At 30.4% G+C, this 18,196-nt stretch overlaps 2 protein-coding genes across 11 annotated transcripts in view; one reads left to right on the top strand and one right to left on the bottom strand.

Annotated features, from left to right (window-relative positions):
• LOC127071190 (fasciclin-1) overlaps positions 1 to 18,196 on the top strand; it is a 301,670-nt gene that overhangs the window by 246,354 nt on the left and 37,120 nt on the right. For all 9 annotated transcript variants that reach the window (XM_051010163.1, XM_051010164.1, XM_051010161.1 and 6 more), the window contains one exon: positions 16,420 to 16,613. In XM_051010163.1, the coding sequence (XP_050866120.1) occupies positions 16,420 to 16,613 (194 nt within the window). The remainder of the gene's footprint in view (positions 1 to 16,419; positions 16,614 to 18,196) is intronic.
• LOC127071191 (origin recognition complex subunit 3) lies at positions 11,325 to 15,537 on the bottom strand. 2 transcript variants are annotated; one of them, XM_051010171.1, is made up of 14 exons: positions 15,319 to 15,520; positions 14,955 to 15,086; positions 14,723 to 14,843; positions 14,489 to 14,646; positions 14,269 to 14,426; positions 14,080 to 14,188; positions 13,838 to 14,002; positions 13,539 to 13,736; positions 13,347 to 13,463; positions 12,945 to 13,235; positions 12,608 to 12,841; positions 12,338 to 12,457; positions 11,798 to 11,865; positions 11,325 to 11,563 (listed from the first exon to the last, which is right to left on the bottom strand). In XM_051010171.1, exons 1-14 carry the CDS (start codon positions 15,340 to 15,342, stop codon positions 11,470 to 11,472), a joined length of 1,989 nt encoding a protein of 662 aa, XP_050866128.1. In that variant the 5' UTR covers positions 15,343 to 15,520; the 3' UTR covers positions 11,325 to 11,469. The 2 variants fall into 2 exon arrangements, with proteins under 2 accessions (XP_050866128.1, XP_050866129.1); XM_051010172.1 differs by lacking the exon at positions 12,608 to 12,841 and having other exon boundaries at positions 15,319 to 15,537.

The raw sequence follows: 18,196 nt of genomic DNA, 5'->3' as shown, positions 1-18,196 counted from the left end.
TTTGCTCATATATATATATATATATATATATATATATATATATATACACCTCTCGCTCTCTTTCCGTATCTCTCTTTAACCTGTCTGTGTCTATTCTCTTCTTCTTCCTCTTTTATCTCCTTCTATCTCTCTCTCTCTTCTCTATATCAACAAGCTATATCTTTCTCTCTCTTTCTCTCTCTCTCTCTCTCTCTCTCTCTCTCTCTCTCTCTATTTCCTTTTTCTTTCTCTTTCATCCTCACCTTCTTCTTCTCTCTTTCTCATTTCTCTAGCTTAGTTCTTCCATCTTCCTCTTTTATACCGTATTCTCCGCAAACGAATTAAGCAGAGCTCGCGGGAAATTGCTTTGAAAGAGGTACGGCAGCTGGCGGTTCAACTGTTTCGCGAATAACAATCGCGGAAAGGAAACGGGTTCGTGAAACTACGAATGTTTTGTACAACCGATGGAAGAAGGCATCTCTCGATGTTATTCCTCAGAGAATAACGGGGAAACGAACGCTCAGGGAATCTTTAAAATCGCTTTTGACTTTATACATATATATGAGTACGTATGTATGTGTGTGTGTGTATGTATAGATGTGTATATATACTAACATACATATATACATATTATATATATATATGTATGTATGTATGTATTATATTCTAACATAACTACGAACTTAGATCTCTACGATTGTAGATATTATACTCATTATAACAAACAAAGATTTCTCCTTTCTCATTCTCATTTTCTTACTCTTATTTTCTTTCTCTGTGAAATATCTGAATTGTGAATGATAAAATAAAAAAGAAGAAAGAAGAGAAGAAAGAAAGAATGAATGGAAGCAAAAAAGAAAAAAAAAAAGAAGAAGAATAACCAAAGAAATTATTTATACATTTGCTAGCAGAATTCATTAAACTACGAAATTCTTTACATTATACTCGACTTTATGAAATATGTATCGTCCGAAAGCTTTCCCTCTTCTTTTACACCCCTCCTCCAATATCTCATTGATACACAAAAAAAAGAAAAAAAGAAAGAAAGTCAAGGAGAATCTTTATCTTTCTGTTATGTATTTATATATCGTCAATTTAGCTTCAACGTTTATTTCATAATATAAAATGAATAAAACGAATACAACGAACTTCCGAATATCCGTCGGTTTATCTTTTGTAACTATATATTATTTCGGAATAATTAATATAAATGAAAAAAAAAAAAAAAAAAAAAAAAAACGGGAACGTTCCTTTTGATACTTTGTACCTAGAGAATTAAATATTAATTAGCTATATGTATTTACATGAAAGAAAAAGAAAAGAAAGAAACGATTCAACAATTGAACAGTATAAAAAAAGAAGAACAATATTAAATTAAGTATACATTTATTAACAAAAGAAAAAAAAACGTAAAAAAGAGTAACAATTACGAGAAAGAAGATCATACAATTATTACTACTAAAGAAAAATACAAACAAACAAACAAACAAAAAGGAGGCTTCGAAACCGACGATAATTATCGAATCGAATTCTTAAAATTAACAAAAATTAACATCGACGTTTAACGTTAAAGAATATTCATCCTTAAATTTCTATGTTCTACCACCCATCTCCACTCCGATCTCAATAAATATGAAACTCCTACGACATAGCCTCATTAAAGGATCTATCCTACTTTACTGACTTGGAGAGAAACGTTAAAGTGCGAGGATAGACGGGGTACCATCGGAAATCTCTCTTGCTTACCCCTTTTGTCGTTCCCTCGGGGGCAAACTCTACAACTACTATTACTATTACTATTACTATCACTATTACTACTACTACTACTACTGCGTGAACTCTTCAGGCACAGTAGAAACCGTACCGTAAATGAGATTCGGAACAGCAACGAGAACATCGTTGCGGACGCAGCTGCGAAGTCGCGTTTGCTCTTTGGAATAACGACGTGAGAGACGTTGAAAAAAGAAAGAGACAGAGATGGAAAAGGGGATGAAGAAAAGGAGCGAGAGAGAGAGAGAGAGAGAGGGAAAGTGTAAAAAGGGAGAGGGGATCACGAAGATAGTGGTGAACCGATGACAAAATGCACGCATGGGGATATGAGCATAGTAGAGGGGCAACGACGCCCGATGGAAAATCGGCTAAGGTAACAAAGTAAGTCGTCTTTCAAGCAAACAAGCAAGCAAGGAAGAGAGGAAAGAAGGAAAGATGGAAGGGAGAAAGCTTCGCGAAAAGTTATAATGGCCGACCAGCCAAACTTTTCGTTATCGTTGAACGCCCAGACGACTCAGGTGAGCTGCTTTGACGAAGGGGGTAAACGAAGAATAGTACGACATCACGACTGAAAAACGACGATGTGTGTGTGTGTAACTGCGTGTATATGTATGTTCTTGAAAACTTTTCAGCCATGTTGAAAGACAACGAATGTCTTTCGAAACTACTTTTACTCTTTACGAGACAACGGTATTTTGATTCCTTTTATAAACGTAAAACAATTTTTGTGTGAATTTATCTAGCGCGATATTTCTTTTTTTTTTTTTCTTTACTTTCTTTTCTTTTCTTTAACATGTTCTGTGAAAGTAAAGAAGAAAAAACGATTGGAAAGGAAAAGATTATTATATGCGCGATAAAGTATATAGTTTCATGTATAATTCATCGAACAAAATCGAGACATCTTACTTTGTTAATAATAATATATCGAACAGTGTTACTTCTGTTCCTTCTCCATTCGTCGTTAAGTAACATCGGTAATTGAAATATTAATTGAATTAAGGACAATCTGACAAAGATGTAAAACAATTAATTATAGAGAGAGATTTGCTACTCGTCGTTGAATCTCTACGGTGTTCTGATTTCAAGCAATGTCCTTGTAATCTTCCTTCACTTGCGGATATTTGTATACATACATATGTACATATATATATATATATGTACGTATATACGTACATAGAAGAAGATGCGTTAAGCGTTGTCTCAACGACATCTTCGACATGCAATGTTTACATTCTTGAAATGGTTTGCCATTCTCGTACACAGTTTACTTATTGTTACGTCACTAACATCAATCTCGATAGAAAGTAAATAACGGATGCTTCCTGTGACTATCCGACGTATTTACGTTAACATCACGTTAAAACTATGAATTAAACTCTCTCTCTCTCTCTCTCTCTCTCTCTCTCTCTCTGTCTAATATAATTAAATGCACAAGTGTCAATTTACTTTTCTAACAATCATTTATTATCACATTTCACTTGTAAATCCTTTCGTATTAAACATTAACAAATATTACATTCTAATCTTATTAATTAAATAGCACACATTATCTTACCAATTTACTACCTTTCATTAATCTATTAATTCAAATATTGTACCAATACTTCTCATATCAAATATCTCGATAAAGAAAATTAATTAGAAGATACCTATCTATCATTCATATTTACTTGTTCGAAAATGTATTTTATTTAATAACTACCTCTCCGGCGATATCCATCTTGTCGTCCATGTAAAAATGAAAAAAAAAAAAGAGAAAGAAAGAAAAAAAAATCGAAGTGATATACCGCTTTAAAAATTTATAGGATTTGTGTCCGTGTGTTGTAGTAACACTTTTAAAAGGCCAAGCTCTAAATCAAAATGGTTCACAGGAACACGATCGATTTTACTTTACCTATGTACTTATACCAACTTCTTCCTCGTATCACGCTCGATTCAAGAACAATTTCGTGTATCAAAGGAGAGAAGGGATAGAGAGAGAGAGAGAGAGAGAACTTAGAAGGGTTAACGCCTATATCCCCGATAGGGATTCTACCATGCGAGATTACAGTTGCCTTTGACCCTGGACCGCCTACCGTGTGGTAGGCGGTAGACCATGATGAAGGAAAGCTTAGCTCGCTTATGTAACCTACGAAAGCAGCTCTGAATAGGATGGACCTACCTACCCAAGCAAGCTTTAGAATACAACAAGCACTCACTTGCCAAAGTAGTAGGTAGAAACCTCTCTTCCCCACGACTCTATTCTAGTAAATTATCGATCGTATTTTAAGCCTAAACTACTTTTTTTTTTCTATGTGCATATAATTATTTTCTTTTTAACCATTTTTTACAGTATGTAAATTTCTAATTATCTATATTATATTATATTATATATATATATTTTAGAAATATATTATGTATGTATATTATTAGAAATATATATATTAGAAATATATATTATGTACATATGTTATTAGAAACATATATATATGTATGAATTAGAAATATATATCTATTTCGGTATATTTATTAAAATCGAAGCCAAAATTAAAAAAAAAAAAAAGAAGAGAAACTTTTAATTAGTAATTCTTCTTTTTTCTTTTCAATTAAAGTGTATTTTTATTTTATTAGAACGAATTATTATAGAAACAAAAATCGATATTTATTTTCAATGAACTAAAGAAAAAATAAAGAACAAACGAACGAAAATGAATATGAATTTGATCAATTGAAATAGTTCGATTCTTTCGAGATATCGATAATAAAGTTTCGAGAGACGTCTGAAAGTCTTAAAAAATACAAACACGTCCCTAAACTTGTCAATTTAATACAACACTATGAATGAAACTTAGAGATCGCATAAATTTATATACGAATGATTATATCATCATTCGATTATTCAAACACGATATCGTCAATTGATTAACTATGCCAATAATATCTCGATTAATAAATTTAAATTAGATAGTTTTGATATTGCCACAATTAGTATTATATATACATACATATATATATGTACACCTATCATATCGATGCCATAAACTTCAAGAATTCGATAGTAAATGTTAACGGTATTTAACCAGTTTGATATATTTGCATCACTATCGATACTATTAATTTGTAAACTAATTATAAATACCAATTAATCCGAAATCGCTCTGTTAATTATAAACATATAATCGAAATAGCAAGTAATAAACGTATCAAATCATTCGTAAGTATTACATTTTTTATATCGATTTAATTTTAACAAACAAAGAAAAGAGAAAAATAAAAAAGATAGAGAAAGACAGTAAGAAAATGTTCTTACAATTTAAGGAACTTTGAGTTAGATACATTCAATCGAATTGATACATCCACTTTGACTATTCGATTGGTATTGATCGTATCATTCTCTAGAGAATGGTTTCCTATGCCAATCCAAGTTCATGCGAGCACATGCATACCTACACATATACACCAACAACACTAACATGCCCCCATGGACGAGATATCTACTAGAATGGTTGACGTGATAGAACTCGTTAAGAATCGTCAGTTTAATTCGTCGCATCGATTTGTTCCGAATTACACTCCTGAGACTACTTCGGTAACGTTCCACACGACATGAGATCAATTAGTGATAACATCTGTGATATGTATGTACCTACATACGTATGTACAGACATGCATATTTATATATTTACACGTATACGTACGTACGTGAAAGAAATCGTGAATTGTTTTAAAATGTTCAGACGGTGCTATAGCAAGAAAGGTTTCGACATGAATTTACATATCCTTTTTATCGTTCATAATGATCTCACGTATATAAAACTTTTGTTCTTCTTCTTTTTTTAAGGGTGTGTTAATTTCGATATTATTATTAACTAAGAAAATTCCAAATTGTTGGAAGTAATAACTTGGTTAAATCCTGATTGTTGGATCGATTTCAAAAATGGAAATATATAATTGACAAATTACGTCGTAACGAAGAGGATTTCTATTTGGAAAGTTTTTCGACTTGTTTGTCGTCGTAATTTTAATTTACAAGTAATTAATGACGATAGTTTTACGATTCTTGTATAAACTTGTATCGTGATAAAGTCGTTAAGAGAAAAAAGAGAGAAAAGATTTATAAGATGTAAAAAAAGATCTGATGTTTCGTTAAAGAGATTTATTTCGAAAACAGACGTATCGAAACGATCAGGGAAATATTAGAAAATTTCCTTTGAACGCTGCATATTATTTCTTTTCTTTTCACCATTCCGTCGTATAACTTTTACGATTAAAAAAAAAAAAAACAAAGAAACAAAAAGATATTCTTAAGGAATCATATTATCGAAATATACAAAAAAAAAAGAACAATATCGATTGAAAATAATAAATTAATTATGACAGTAGAACACGAACATTCGTAAAATTAAAATAAACGATCGTACGATTTCTTTTTTTTTTCAAGCCACACATCTTTTTTTCTTGAGAATTTTGAAACAAACATAAAAACAAGAAAGGAGAAGAAAAAAAGAAGAAAAAAATAAATTCGAATTCGAATTCGAATCGATAATATTTCCGCGTGAACGATTCCCAATAATACTTTCGATAAAATTGTGCCAGTAATAATAAAGATTTTTCCGTGGTCCGTTTATCCTGAAGAATTTTTCCAAGCTGATCGTTCTAGTTCACGGGTCATCGATCTTCCTTTTATCGGACATCCTCCATCCTCGAAAAGTAGAGAAAAGTCTACGGAAGACCCACTTTCTCAAATACTTCTAAAGAGAACGACGAGAATCAGTTTTCTCCTTAGGGTAGAAAGGATAGACGATAAGGGTAGCGGAGAGAGGTAGAAATGGGGTTGAACTTGTCTTCTAAACGTCTTCGAAACAACCACCTTTTCTTGTTCAATCGCTGAAACGAATAGACCTTTCAACATTCGCGCTTTAATTTATTTATCGGATATATCGATAACATCTATTCAAGATCTATTCAAAAATTCCTCAAAAAATTAATTTCGATAAAAAATTCTTCGGCCTTTCTTCGAAGAAAATTTCGATCATCCGATTAAATTGAAAATCATCGATGACGAACTCTAGCTAGTAGATCATATACGTGAGAAGTGTCATTTAAGTTATTTAAGTGATTCGTGAATTTACAAATTAAACTTTTGTAAATTATGCAAGAAAGAAAAAAGGGATTGAGATTTGAAATTTTTACGAAACAGATCGTAGTTTTGTTTTTTTTTTTATTATTATTATTTATTAGATCAATAAAATATTGTTATGTATTTGTATTTCTATTACCAATAGGATCTTAAAGTGTGTATGAAAAAATTTAATTGTCCAGTTAACGTTTGAACGATCTCAAATATATGATGAAAATGTTCTTATTAAGAAGGAAAAGACAATTATTTATTAGATTTGGAAAATATTTTTATATATCTTTACTTTTTTATTTCCGATAGGATTTCAAAATATGTGCGGAGAAATTTGTAATTATCTACTTATATAGATAACATTGTCTAAACGATTTTAATAATACTATGAAAAAGTTCTTAAAATTATCTATTCAATTAGTAAAATATTTTTATACATCTTTATTTCCATTTCTAATAGAATCTCGAAAAATATGTGGATAAATTTGATTATCTACTTAAGTAGATAACGTTATTATTCAAAAGGATCCTAATATGGAAAAATTATATCCTCTCAAAACTAGCAAGGCCGTTCAAATTAAATTTTCTTCTACATACTAATTTTCAATAAAATTACGTAATTTAATTTTGATTTTCCGAGTGAGTGCGCTCTTTTCTTTTTCTTTCTTTCTTTTGACATTACAAATCTATTCAAGAATTAAATAGAAAATTTCTTCTTACTTTTCTTTTTCTAATTTGCTCGATTTAAACATTTAAAGCGTTATCTGTGATAAAAAATCTGAAATATCTTATATTTCATTTAATTCTTAGCCAACGTCAAAGAGGAAGAAAAAAAAAAGAAAAAAAAAGAACAGGAAATAAAAAGAAGAACCGACTTAAACGAGCATCGTTTAGTTATCTGTCAGGACTTTTATCAGAGTGACAAAAAAAAAAAAAGAAAAGAACAAAACAACAAAACGAAAGAAAACAAAACAAAAAGAATCACACGTTGTGAAAAGTTTCTCTAAAGCTTTTTAGCTAAAACCAAGCCATAAAACTCGTCTAAACGTATCGAACTTTCAACTTTCCTTGCAATTTATTCTCTCTCTCTTTCTCTCTATTCACTATACAACTACCACCTTTACTAAAATCCTAATCACAAAATACGAACATCGCGAAATATATATTCTAATTAAGACGATATTACGGTACACCGACTATACTTTTCAATGTACTGATTATTATATAACTTTCTTTTACTTAATATATGAATTTATATATATATATATACATATTATATAATATATATTTACATTAGTATTCCTATTTAAAAACATTAAGATTAAAAATATTACTAGAAACCAATTCTACACTCGTATATATTAACATATCAATATATATATCGTGAACAAACACATGCTATATAAAATTAAACTAATTATTATCGGTCGTATACTAATTAGTAAACAGTATTCTAACAACAACGTTCATCGATTATAGTGAAATGTGCCGTATTGGTCTCTCTCGTTCTCACATTAATCATTACTACATTATCAACACAACATTGAATGCACCAGACCTTGACGACCTATTCGTATTCATGTTTTTCAACAAACAATTTGACCTTCGAAAAAAGAGAGAGAGAGAGGTGGATACATTACACACATATATCTATACTTTAATTCACCTTTTACGTCGTAATTCTATTTTGCTTAACGTTTTCAAATAAATAAAAAAAAAAATAAAATAAAAAAAGACACTGTTTAGACCTTGATAATATAATAGAGTGTGTAATAAGTGTATTGTATCGTGCGCGAAATAAATCACGTAAGCTGTTGCAAATCGACATTTTATAGTACTTCAATTGGCACGTTAAATACTGATTCTATCAGATCGGAGATAAATGATGTACGATTGTGTAAATCTTTTCCTTTTTATTTTTTGTGTTGTTGTTGTTGTTGTTGTGGTTCTTGTCTTCTTTTTGTTCTTTTTTTTTTTTTCTTCCCATACATTCATCAATCTTATTTACTGAATCTGCATAAATAGATTCAGTTTCTGACGCTCGATTATGTTAAACTTTTTTTCTTTCTTCCTTCCTTCCTTTTTCTTTTTTCTCTCGTACATTCATCAATCTTATATACTACTGAACTACACAAATGGATTTAGTTTTCCAATACTCTGTTATGTCAACTCTTTCCTTTATTTTTCTTTTTTTTTATTTTACTTTTTTTCACTCGTTCATAAATCTCGTTCATGTACTGAACTGTATAAATAGATTTAGTTTATTTTAAACGAACTAAATTGACCAAATAGAGATTTCGGTTACTAAAAAATTGAATGTACTGAAAAAAAAGAAAAGAAAAAATTAGCGACTATACGGTTCTGTTAGTTATTATTATTGTTTCGGATATATGGATTAAAAAAAGAAAAAAAAAAAAAAAAGAAAAAGTATTCGTCCAAAACTTCAGGATCTATTTTATATGATCCTCCTAGAACTATTATCTATCGATTTGAAATATCTTTCAAGTTGAACTTTACGCGAGTAAACTTCGTGTAAACTTGTTTCTCGTCTTGAAGGAAGAAAACAAAAATTAAAAAAGAAAAAAAAATTGTGCACTTTATTTATACCTGAATAAAAGTAATCGATGTTGCGTTTTAAGAAAAAAAGATATTGAAATGTCGAAAATAATGCTATTATTTATTCAATCGAAGTCTTCATTCGAATTGTCTACAAGGAAATTGAAAATATCTCGAAAATTGGAATCACGTAATTAAAATCATGTTTATGATTTACATTTTTTCAGACATTTATAAATGCCTGATATCTATTAGGTAAAATATCAGTAATTTAATATTGATATTTAAGAGAATTAAACTGACAATTAAAAAAAAAAAAAAAAAATCGATTTTCAATGAAATAAATTGGGGACAGTATATAAATACATAAAATATATATTATTAAAAATATATTATATATATATATATAAAATATATATTTCATTTTTGAGTATTCATAATAAAATATCAATAACTAGATAACTGATTAGAATCGTTCGTATCGAACAATTCTAACGCGCTAATTTAATATCGAGTTATTTATACAATTTACATATACTACTATACCATTATCCATTTATTAAAAATAGAAAAAAAGAAAAAGAATATTTATCGTTTAATTAACAAAAATACCAATGGAGCAAATAGAAGAAATGTTTTGTAAACATCCATACATGCATACATACATATATAACATTTAATGATAGAAACATGTTACACAATAATGCATAAAAATCTAACAGTGAATTAATAATAGCATGAAATCATTATGAAAGAACGATTTAACTTTGTCACGTTCTACGGAAGGAAGTTCGTCATGGAAATTCAATTAATTTTTTTTCGATATTCATCCTCTCTCTCTCTCTCTCTCTCTCTCTCTCTCTTTCTGCTCGTTGTTAAAATGCAGCAATGGTTGCATATAGTAATAACAACAGCAGCAACTCGACCAACCCTCACTCACTCACTCACTCACTTACTCCCACCCTTCCTTCTCTTTATTCTTTTCTCTTCTTTCAATTCTCTTTCGTTCCTCTCTTTCTCTTTCCTTTTAATCGGTATTTTATATCACGCGAATCGAAAGAACGTGTTCTCGATCACAACGAAGACGATAGAGCAAACGATCGATATATCGCAATCGGAGTTTCCTTCTTTCGAAGAGGAAAGCATCAAAGAAGAAGTATAAAAAAAAAACTAAAATTTTTTGTCCTCTTTTTTTAATTCAAAAAAGCGGAAGCTGCAAGAGAGAAAGGGAGAAGGACGGTCGTTCGCGATTAATACAGAGAAGAACGTCGCGAACGAACGATAAACGTCACCAAACGTTTTAGTATTCCATTCGTTTGTCATTGAATTCTATGGAAGATTTATAACACGCGTCATTGGTATGCATCTCGGGCATTAAATTATTCGAACTACCATAGAGCATGCTTTTTCTTTCGGATTCTGATAGAACACTCAAGTTATTATTATATAGATAGAAATGTATATATGTTGGTACAAGGGCGTATTTAAGGATAGACGTGATCTCTTTGGGGAATAAGAGAAATCCCATAAAACAGAGACAGAGAGAGAGAGAGAGAGAGAGAGAGAGAGAGTGGAATATAAATTTTCTTTTATATAGATAATAAATTTTCTTTCTCTTCGTTTTTAGTTTAATATCCGATTATCCGAATTATATTATTTAATATTGACAAAAATTAATTTTTCACTTCGTCGTTAGCATGGTTTTATAATAATAATAATAATAATAATAATAAAAAAAGAAAATAAAAGAAAAAATATATATATGTATACATACTTATATAATTAATTTGTTTTAATAAGGGATATTATAAATTTGTAAAGATTACAGATTAAATCTGTTAATGAATATATATATATATATTTTTTGTATGTATGTATACATATATATTTCATCTTTTCTCTATAATAGTAATCAATGATCAGTGTTTATTACAACGTCATATTGATTTCGTTACAAAAATATTACTCTCGCAGTAATAAGAAAAAAATAAAAAAGATTATAAAAAGATAAGAACAAAAAATAATAATAAATAAAAAGATACTCTTTATTATCCTCAAGTGAGCCGTTTAACGTGATCAGTTTTCTTCCTAGACGTCTTGATGAAACCTAGATATTGTAAATCTGCAACCGCTCGTGTGAAACGTGCTCTGTGATGATGATAATCATTATCATTTAAGAAAAACATAAAATAAAAAAAACAGAAAATAAGACAAACACGACGATTTAAAAAAAAAAAAAAAAAGAAAAAGAAAAAATCGAATCAAAAAAGTCGACGTATCGAGATAGATATAAAGTATCCATTAAAATTATCTTACATAAATATCAATCTTATTAAATTAATTATCTAATTATATCGTTAACAATTATTATAAAAAGGATACTGTACTTTAGGATCTATCTCCCGTTTCTCATCGATATCCTCAACCGGATCTACGATCGTTGAAAAAGCCTACAAATTTCAAATATTATTATCATCATCGTCATTTCTAAAATGACACACAAAATATCTAAAAAAGAAAAAAAGATATAGAGACGTACAAAGATAAGAAAAAAAAAAAAAAATTACGTCGAAATAAAAGGATCATTAAGTATTACAGAAATACGTCAAGTGGAATCGTTATAAATCACAAGTGTCGCAAAGTTTTTATGCAAATTCACTGAAGAAGATCTGCTCATCCTACTTCTCTATACATAAACTTTTACACACACATATGTATATATATTCATCTATATACACACACATGAAGTATCAAAAGAGATTTCGTGCAATCCTACGATCCTCGGCTGGACTAAATCAACTCGAAATAGGATAGCGATTAAAATCGTTAGACACAGAATATATACATGAGCGTATGCCATGTGCGTGACTATAAATGTATGAGAGATTAACCTGTAAACACGAGCACGGAAAGGATCATTACCTGCAACCAGTCGTACATATTGATTAGCTTCCTGGATTCCAAGTGTAGCTTATAAATTATACTTAAATCGGGCAGTGTTGCTGGAATAGCGTCCTCGTTTTCCAATTTGCAACAGTCGCACTATAATAAAATATGCATTTTCAATTAATCTTTAACACCGCACACGCAAAGTTCTCATTTTTGAAAAAAAAAGGGGGAAGAGAAGAGAACTACGAATCGGCAAATAGAAAACATTCATTTAGAGGAGAAAAAAAAACTTATATTAACTACCTGCAAGTACATTTGCGGATCGTTCAAACCCATATGTATGGCTCCCCTTACAGAACCACGAACATGTTGCTTCACTGCATTTCCATCGTTGTAACAAAATATCTCGTTAGTAGGTACTTTACTAGGATTCGATAGATGAACATTAAAGATCTCTCGATCCAAGTAATTTATTAAATCGAATTGGGCTTCCTTGTATGGCGAACGTTTATGGGTTTGACTCATTTTTAATAATTTCTATACGATCAAAGCAAAATAAAACGTAAAACAACGCGATTGGCAAAGGAAAAAAATTAAATAAAAATCAAATTAAAAAATCAATAGTACAATATGCATCTACCTCTTTCAATTGAACGCGAGTAAGTTTCTCATTTGCAGAAACTATTTCTTTAGAGCTACCACTAATAACGTCCAAGCTAGCATTCCTAATTTCGTTTATACGCATAGTAAGATTTACTCGAAATTTTTTCATTAGCGGATCCTTCGTATCTTCGAGTATCTTCTCGATAGACTCTAATTTCGTTAAGAGCTCTTCCTTCGATAAAAAATTTAATAACTGCAGACATTCCTTGTATTCCTGAGACTCCGTAATGTTACTCGAATAAACTGCTTTTGTGTAAACTTCACGTAGCTATAATTATTGTTTTAATAAATATCTACTTTCCACGTATTTCTGGATATATATATATTTTTTTTCTTTTTCAAGAAACCAAAGAAAGCTTCGTTGCTACGTCATACATACTTGTTTTCCTAATCGTGCCTTTGGTAAAGTCGATACTAAAATGTGTAAGCATCTTAATACCGTTAAAAACCGAGTAATGTATTCGTGAAATTCCATCAACAACGTTTCTACTAAATCCTATAAAATATTGATGTTAAAGTCTATAAATTTAATAGACTAAAAGACAAAGAGAGAGTTACGTGTTAGTTTTACCTTAAATTTTTTATCGTTAAGTTCTTCTTCGTTTTTATTCGATTCTTTTCGCATTTGCAAATACTTGGCAATCGATGGTAATTTTTTAAGATCTTTAATATCCTCTTCCGTTAGAAGAGATAGTCTCGTTTTAATATCTTTTTGTTGGCAACACAAAGAGTTTATGTTTTTTCCATAAAAATGTTGTATCATACATAACTAAAGGCATTGCTAATTCGTAAGATATTAAGAAATTCATTGGAAAGATAACGAAGGTAAAAAAAAAGGGCATACATTATGTTAGAGTCGATGATAAATACCTTATAATTTTGTAAAAAACGATCTACTGAAAAATCGTAAAACAAAAAGATATCTGTTAATAATTGAAAAGCTCTTCCAGTCAATCTAAACGAGATATCCGGTGAAAAAATCATTCCCTCTAATATATCCGCTAAACTTTTTACTTGTGTTTGCATGTGCAACACCTGGAATAATTAACTATGTCTACTCTTGGGGAAAATAGCTATTTCATTCATTAAACTTATCAAATACTTATAGTTACCTTAATTTTTAATTTAGAGGTAGCATCGTAAGATAAAGATCTGTGTACAACATGCAATGTAGTTGCAATTCCAAAAAAAAGTACAAATTTTATCGTATCCGAATAAGAACTACAATTGAGATAATTTAAATTATTACGCGATGAGAAATAGAGTCTTCATATTTGAGACAATTAAATCAATGTTGGTACCTTAGAATTAAAATGAAATCATGAAGTACGCTTGGTGAAAAACTTTCAAAATCAGAAATAATAATGATTAAGGGATCCAATGGATCGCAATGCGTTAAGTACCATGATTTTAAAGCACGCATATTACATTGAGTTCTCTTTATTTCCAACGTGTCATCCTATAAAGTATTTTTTTTTTTAAGTCTCAACTTTGTAAGTAATATGTTTTTAATGAACTAACCTCTTCTTTTTTATTTATCAACTGAAATATTGTATCAGACACTATACTTTTTATGTTGTTAGAATCTTTACTCCATAATATTGCAATGTGCACGGTTAGAGTACGTAATTTAAGAATTATCTTTTGAAAGAGTTTAGTGTGATCGGGAACATTGACTCCTACAATGGAAATTTAATTTTACAGAAAAAAAAAAGAAACAACAAATATCATACATATATTAATAGATTTCATTACCAGTTAGTAACATAGCCGTAGGTATTTCATTGTCAAATAAATCTATACTATCTGATCTTACGCTGGATACAAAAGATTTTAAATCTGATATCAATTGATGTATCATATTAGATCTCACAGACTAAAAAAGATTAGGATATATTAACTTGGCTTACTATGGCTTACTAATTAGGATATATTACAAATTTATACTTGAATAACATCGTCGTATAACCTATAACAGTTCTCATACCTCGGTCTCCATCTGAATGGTATCCCATATTTCTTTGTACGCAATATACCATGGTTCATTAAAATAATCATAACGATTTTGCTTTTTTTTACTTTGCCCAATTTTATAACTACCCGTATGAGCAAAAACGCCCTAAAAGTATAAAATAAACAAATATATTTATCGAACTAGAACTGAAAATAACTATTAATATGTATTAATTAAATGTATTAATATGCATCAGAGAAAAACTTTAGATTACGCATTTTTCTTATTTATATTAAATTACTTAACGAATCATTCAAAATATCTCTCACCGAATTTACGATTTTAAGGTTAAGTCTAACGAGTCGTGCAACAGGTTGTCAAAATTACATTATCTTACCTTGGACACGGAGATATCGTTCATTCTTCAAAGAAGAGAAAAAGATAATAGAAATAACGTCGAATATAAAACACTAACGATAAAGAAAAATATAAACTACGCAAAAGGAAATATAAAACACACTCAACGAAACGACGTTCTTTCGATACAAAGACGAATTACGTAGTGCGGGAAAATGTCTGTACTTTAGTTCCTCAAGCATACGTAGAGGGCAGTAAACATCATAGATAGTAAACCTCATACCTTTAAAAATACATACGTACATTTAATTAATAATATATTAATAATATAATACATATATACTCTTTATACGTATTTAACAAATCAAATAATTATAAAAACGATTCGTCATCGATTCTAAATGAAATAATAAAATAACATTTATTAAAATATCGAATATATCTATATGTATAATTATTACTCGCATTAATTCGAGAAAAAAAACTTTTAAAAATAGAATTTTTTTTTAAGGTCACGTGCATGCGCTTATAAAAATTCTCGTAAAGAATTTTTCGAGAAAGATGATATCGGAGAAAAAAAAATGTTAAATTCTCTCTCTCTCTCTCTCTCTTTTCTCTCTCTCTCTCTTTCTCTCTCTCTCTCTCTCTCTCTCTTTCTCTCTTCCATACAGGGAATATAAATCGATGCGCCAAGCAGCTTTGTACGGACGTTTTCGTTTTGTGGCCAAGCCATAGCAGCTGTGGCCCGCAGGCTACTACTACTGCTGGCGCGTGCTCGCGAGAGAAAATAAATACGAATCGATCGGGAGCTTTAATCATTCGGGTCCGTTGAAAAGAGCGAAAAGAGAACGATGTGACGAAAAAGATTGGGAAAAAAAAAAAAGAGAAAAAAAGGAACCCTCAATGGTAGATTATACGCGTTAAGCATTAAAGCTTTAAGCGATGCAAATGTGTATATATATATATGGTTATATTTAAAAAAAAAAAAAAAAAGAAAAAATTGCTTCGTATGACTATATATGTATTTGCGACCATGATGCACACGATTTTTTCTTTTTTTCTTTATTTCGTTCACAAAGAAAAAAAAGAAAATGATAGTAATGAATTTATAATAAATAATTTTAAATGATGATTTTTCCAGCGAACCTACCGCTAACGATCGAACGACTAGGACTTTCGGTTTCGTCCGAATTAGATGGTAATCCGCCATTATGGGTAACGAGGAAACCAGGGCCAACTGGTGAAGAAGAGGTTTTCATAAACAACGCTAAAATCTTGAAACAACACAGCAACTTCCAATCGAAAATCAAAGTTAATGGTGATACGAAAACGCAGGTATGTCACAATATATATATATATATATATATATATATATATATATATATATATGATTTTTGAAATAATTTTCAATATAAACTAAATCACATATACATACATACATACATACATACATACATACATATATACATATATAAATAAAATAATCTCAGAAATGATAAAATTCGATAGAACCTGAAACGCGAAAGGAAAGGTTTTTTATCAGGTCGTAAAGGAAAATCTTTTTCAGATTCGCTACGTCGATACGGTTAGATGAAACCAATGTTATACATTGGCTCCGCCATGTACGCGAAGGTAAAGGTTGGATCTCATTTCGTCTTATGCCAGACGAATCCTCTAATCTCTAGTTAAAGTACCATCACCTGATAAAAATCGCACGGAACCGCACGGTCTACAACTAATCCTTTCGACGAAGCACGCCTTTAGATCACTTTTCCTCTCTCTCTCTCTTTCTCTCTCTCTCTCTCTTCTTCTTCTTCTTCTTCCTTTGATCCTCTCTTCGGCTCACGATAGTAATATCAGAGAGAAACTCTTCCTATCCACATTCCACGTACAAATTTTCTTCTAACCCCTTCTATATCTCCTTTTTCTTCTTTTTTTTCAATCCTCTTACCGAAACATTATAAGCCAAAATGTAATTAAACATCGTCGGAAAGACGAAGAATAAATCCCCAAAAAAGAGAGAGAGAGAGAGAGAGATGCATAAATCATAGAAAATTCTATTATTAGTTATTATCGAACAATGTATTTACGTAACCGCACGTACATATCTACTACTCAAACATAAACCTATACGCATATAATCGTTGGAAAATAATTCCAAAAGAAACAAATTATATTCCAATGTTACTTTTATCCCTATCATTGTATACTAAAACGATAAATGAAAAAAAAAAAGAAGAAGAAAAGAAATCTAAAATATTTCATCAATTAACATTTATCTCGAGTTAAGTTTCATCGGTAATTAACGTATAAACGAACGTTATACCGAAGACAGGTATAATTTACGTTCGTACGATAAAGCTGATAGGAAAACGAGTGGTACAACTAAAGTATATATATATATATATATATATATATATATATATATATATATATATATCTCTTTCTCTTTCTCTCTCACGCGAAGGTTTTCTTAACTTTTATCTTTAGTTACGAGAGGTTGTTCCTCGAAAACTTTCTCTCTCTCTCTCTCTCTCTCTCTCTCTATCTATCTATCTATCTATCTATCTCTATCTTTCTCTCTCTTTATCTCCCTTTCTCTTTCTCTCTCTTTTACCGATCCATCTCGATCCGTTCTCTCGAAAAAGAAGTCGATCGATACGACTTCCTTGGCCAAACTCCATCGCTTTTGCCGAACTATTTCCGCGTAATACTCGCTCTCTTTGCCCGCGGCTGATTTTCAATTCCCTTCTCGAGCGAACGAGCCGCCATCGCTGCCATCTCCACCACCATCACTCCCACCCTCTACTACCACCACCATCTTTCGTAGCTTCCGATCCTTCTTTTCCGTATTCACCTCTTTACTCTTCTCTTCTCTTCTCTTCTCTCTTCTTCTCTCTTCTTCTCTTCACCTTTTC

Source organism: Vespula vulgaris, chromosome 21 (genome assembly GCF_905475345.1).
Source record: "Vespula vulgaris chromosome 21, iyVesVulg1.1, whole genome shotgun sequence".
In the NCBI taxonomy this organism is placed as follows: Eukaryota; Metazoa; Arthropoda; class Insecta; order Hymenoptera; family Vespidae; genus Vespula; species Vespula vulgaris.
This window is presented reverse-complemented; position numbering and strand designations above follow the sequence as displayed.

Coding starts and splice junctions, on each gene's coding strand:
- LOC127071191 (XM_051010171.1), bottom strand. CDS start 15,342: ATGAACGATATCTCCGTGTCCAAG. Junction 14,189..14,268: donor GATTTCATTTTAATTCTAAG/GTACCAACATTG, acceptor TCTCAATTGTAG/TTCTTATTCGGATACGATAA. Junction 11,866..12,337: donor ATATGTACGACTGGTTGCAG/GTAATGATCCTT, acceptor TGAAATTTGTAG/GCTTTTTCAACGATCGTAGA.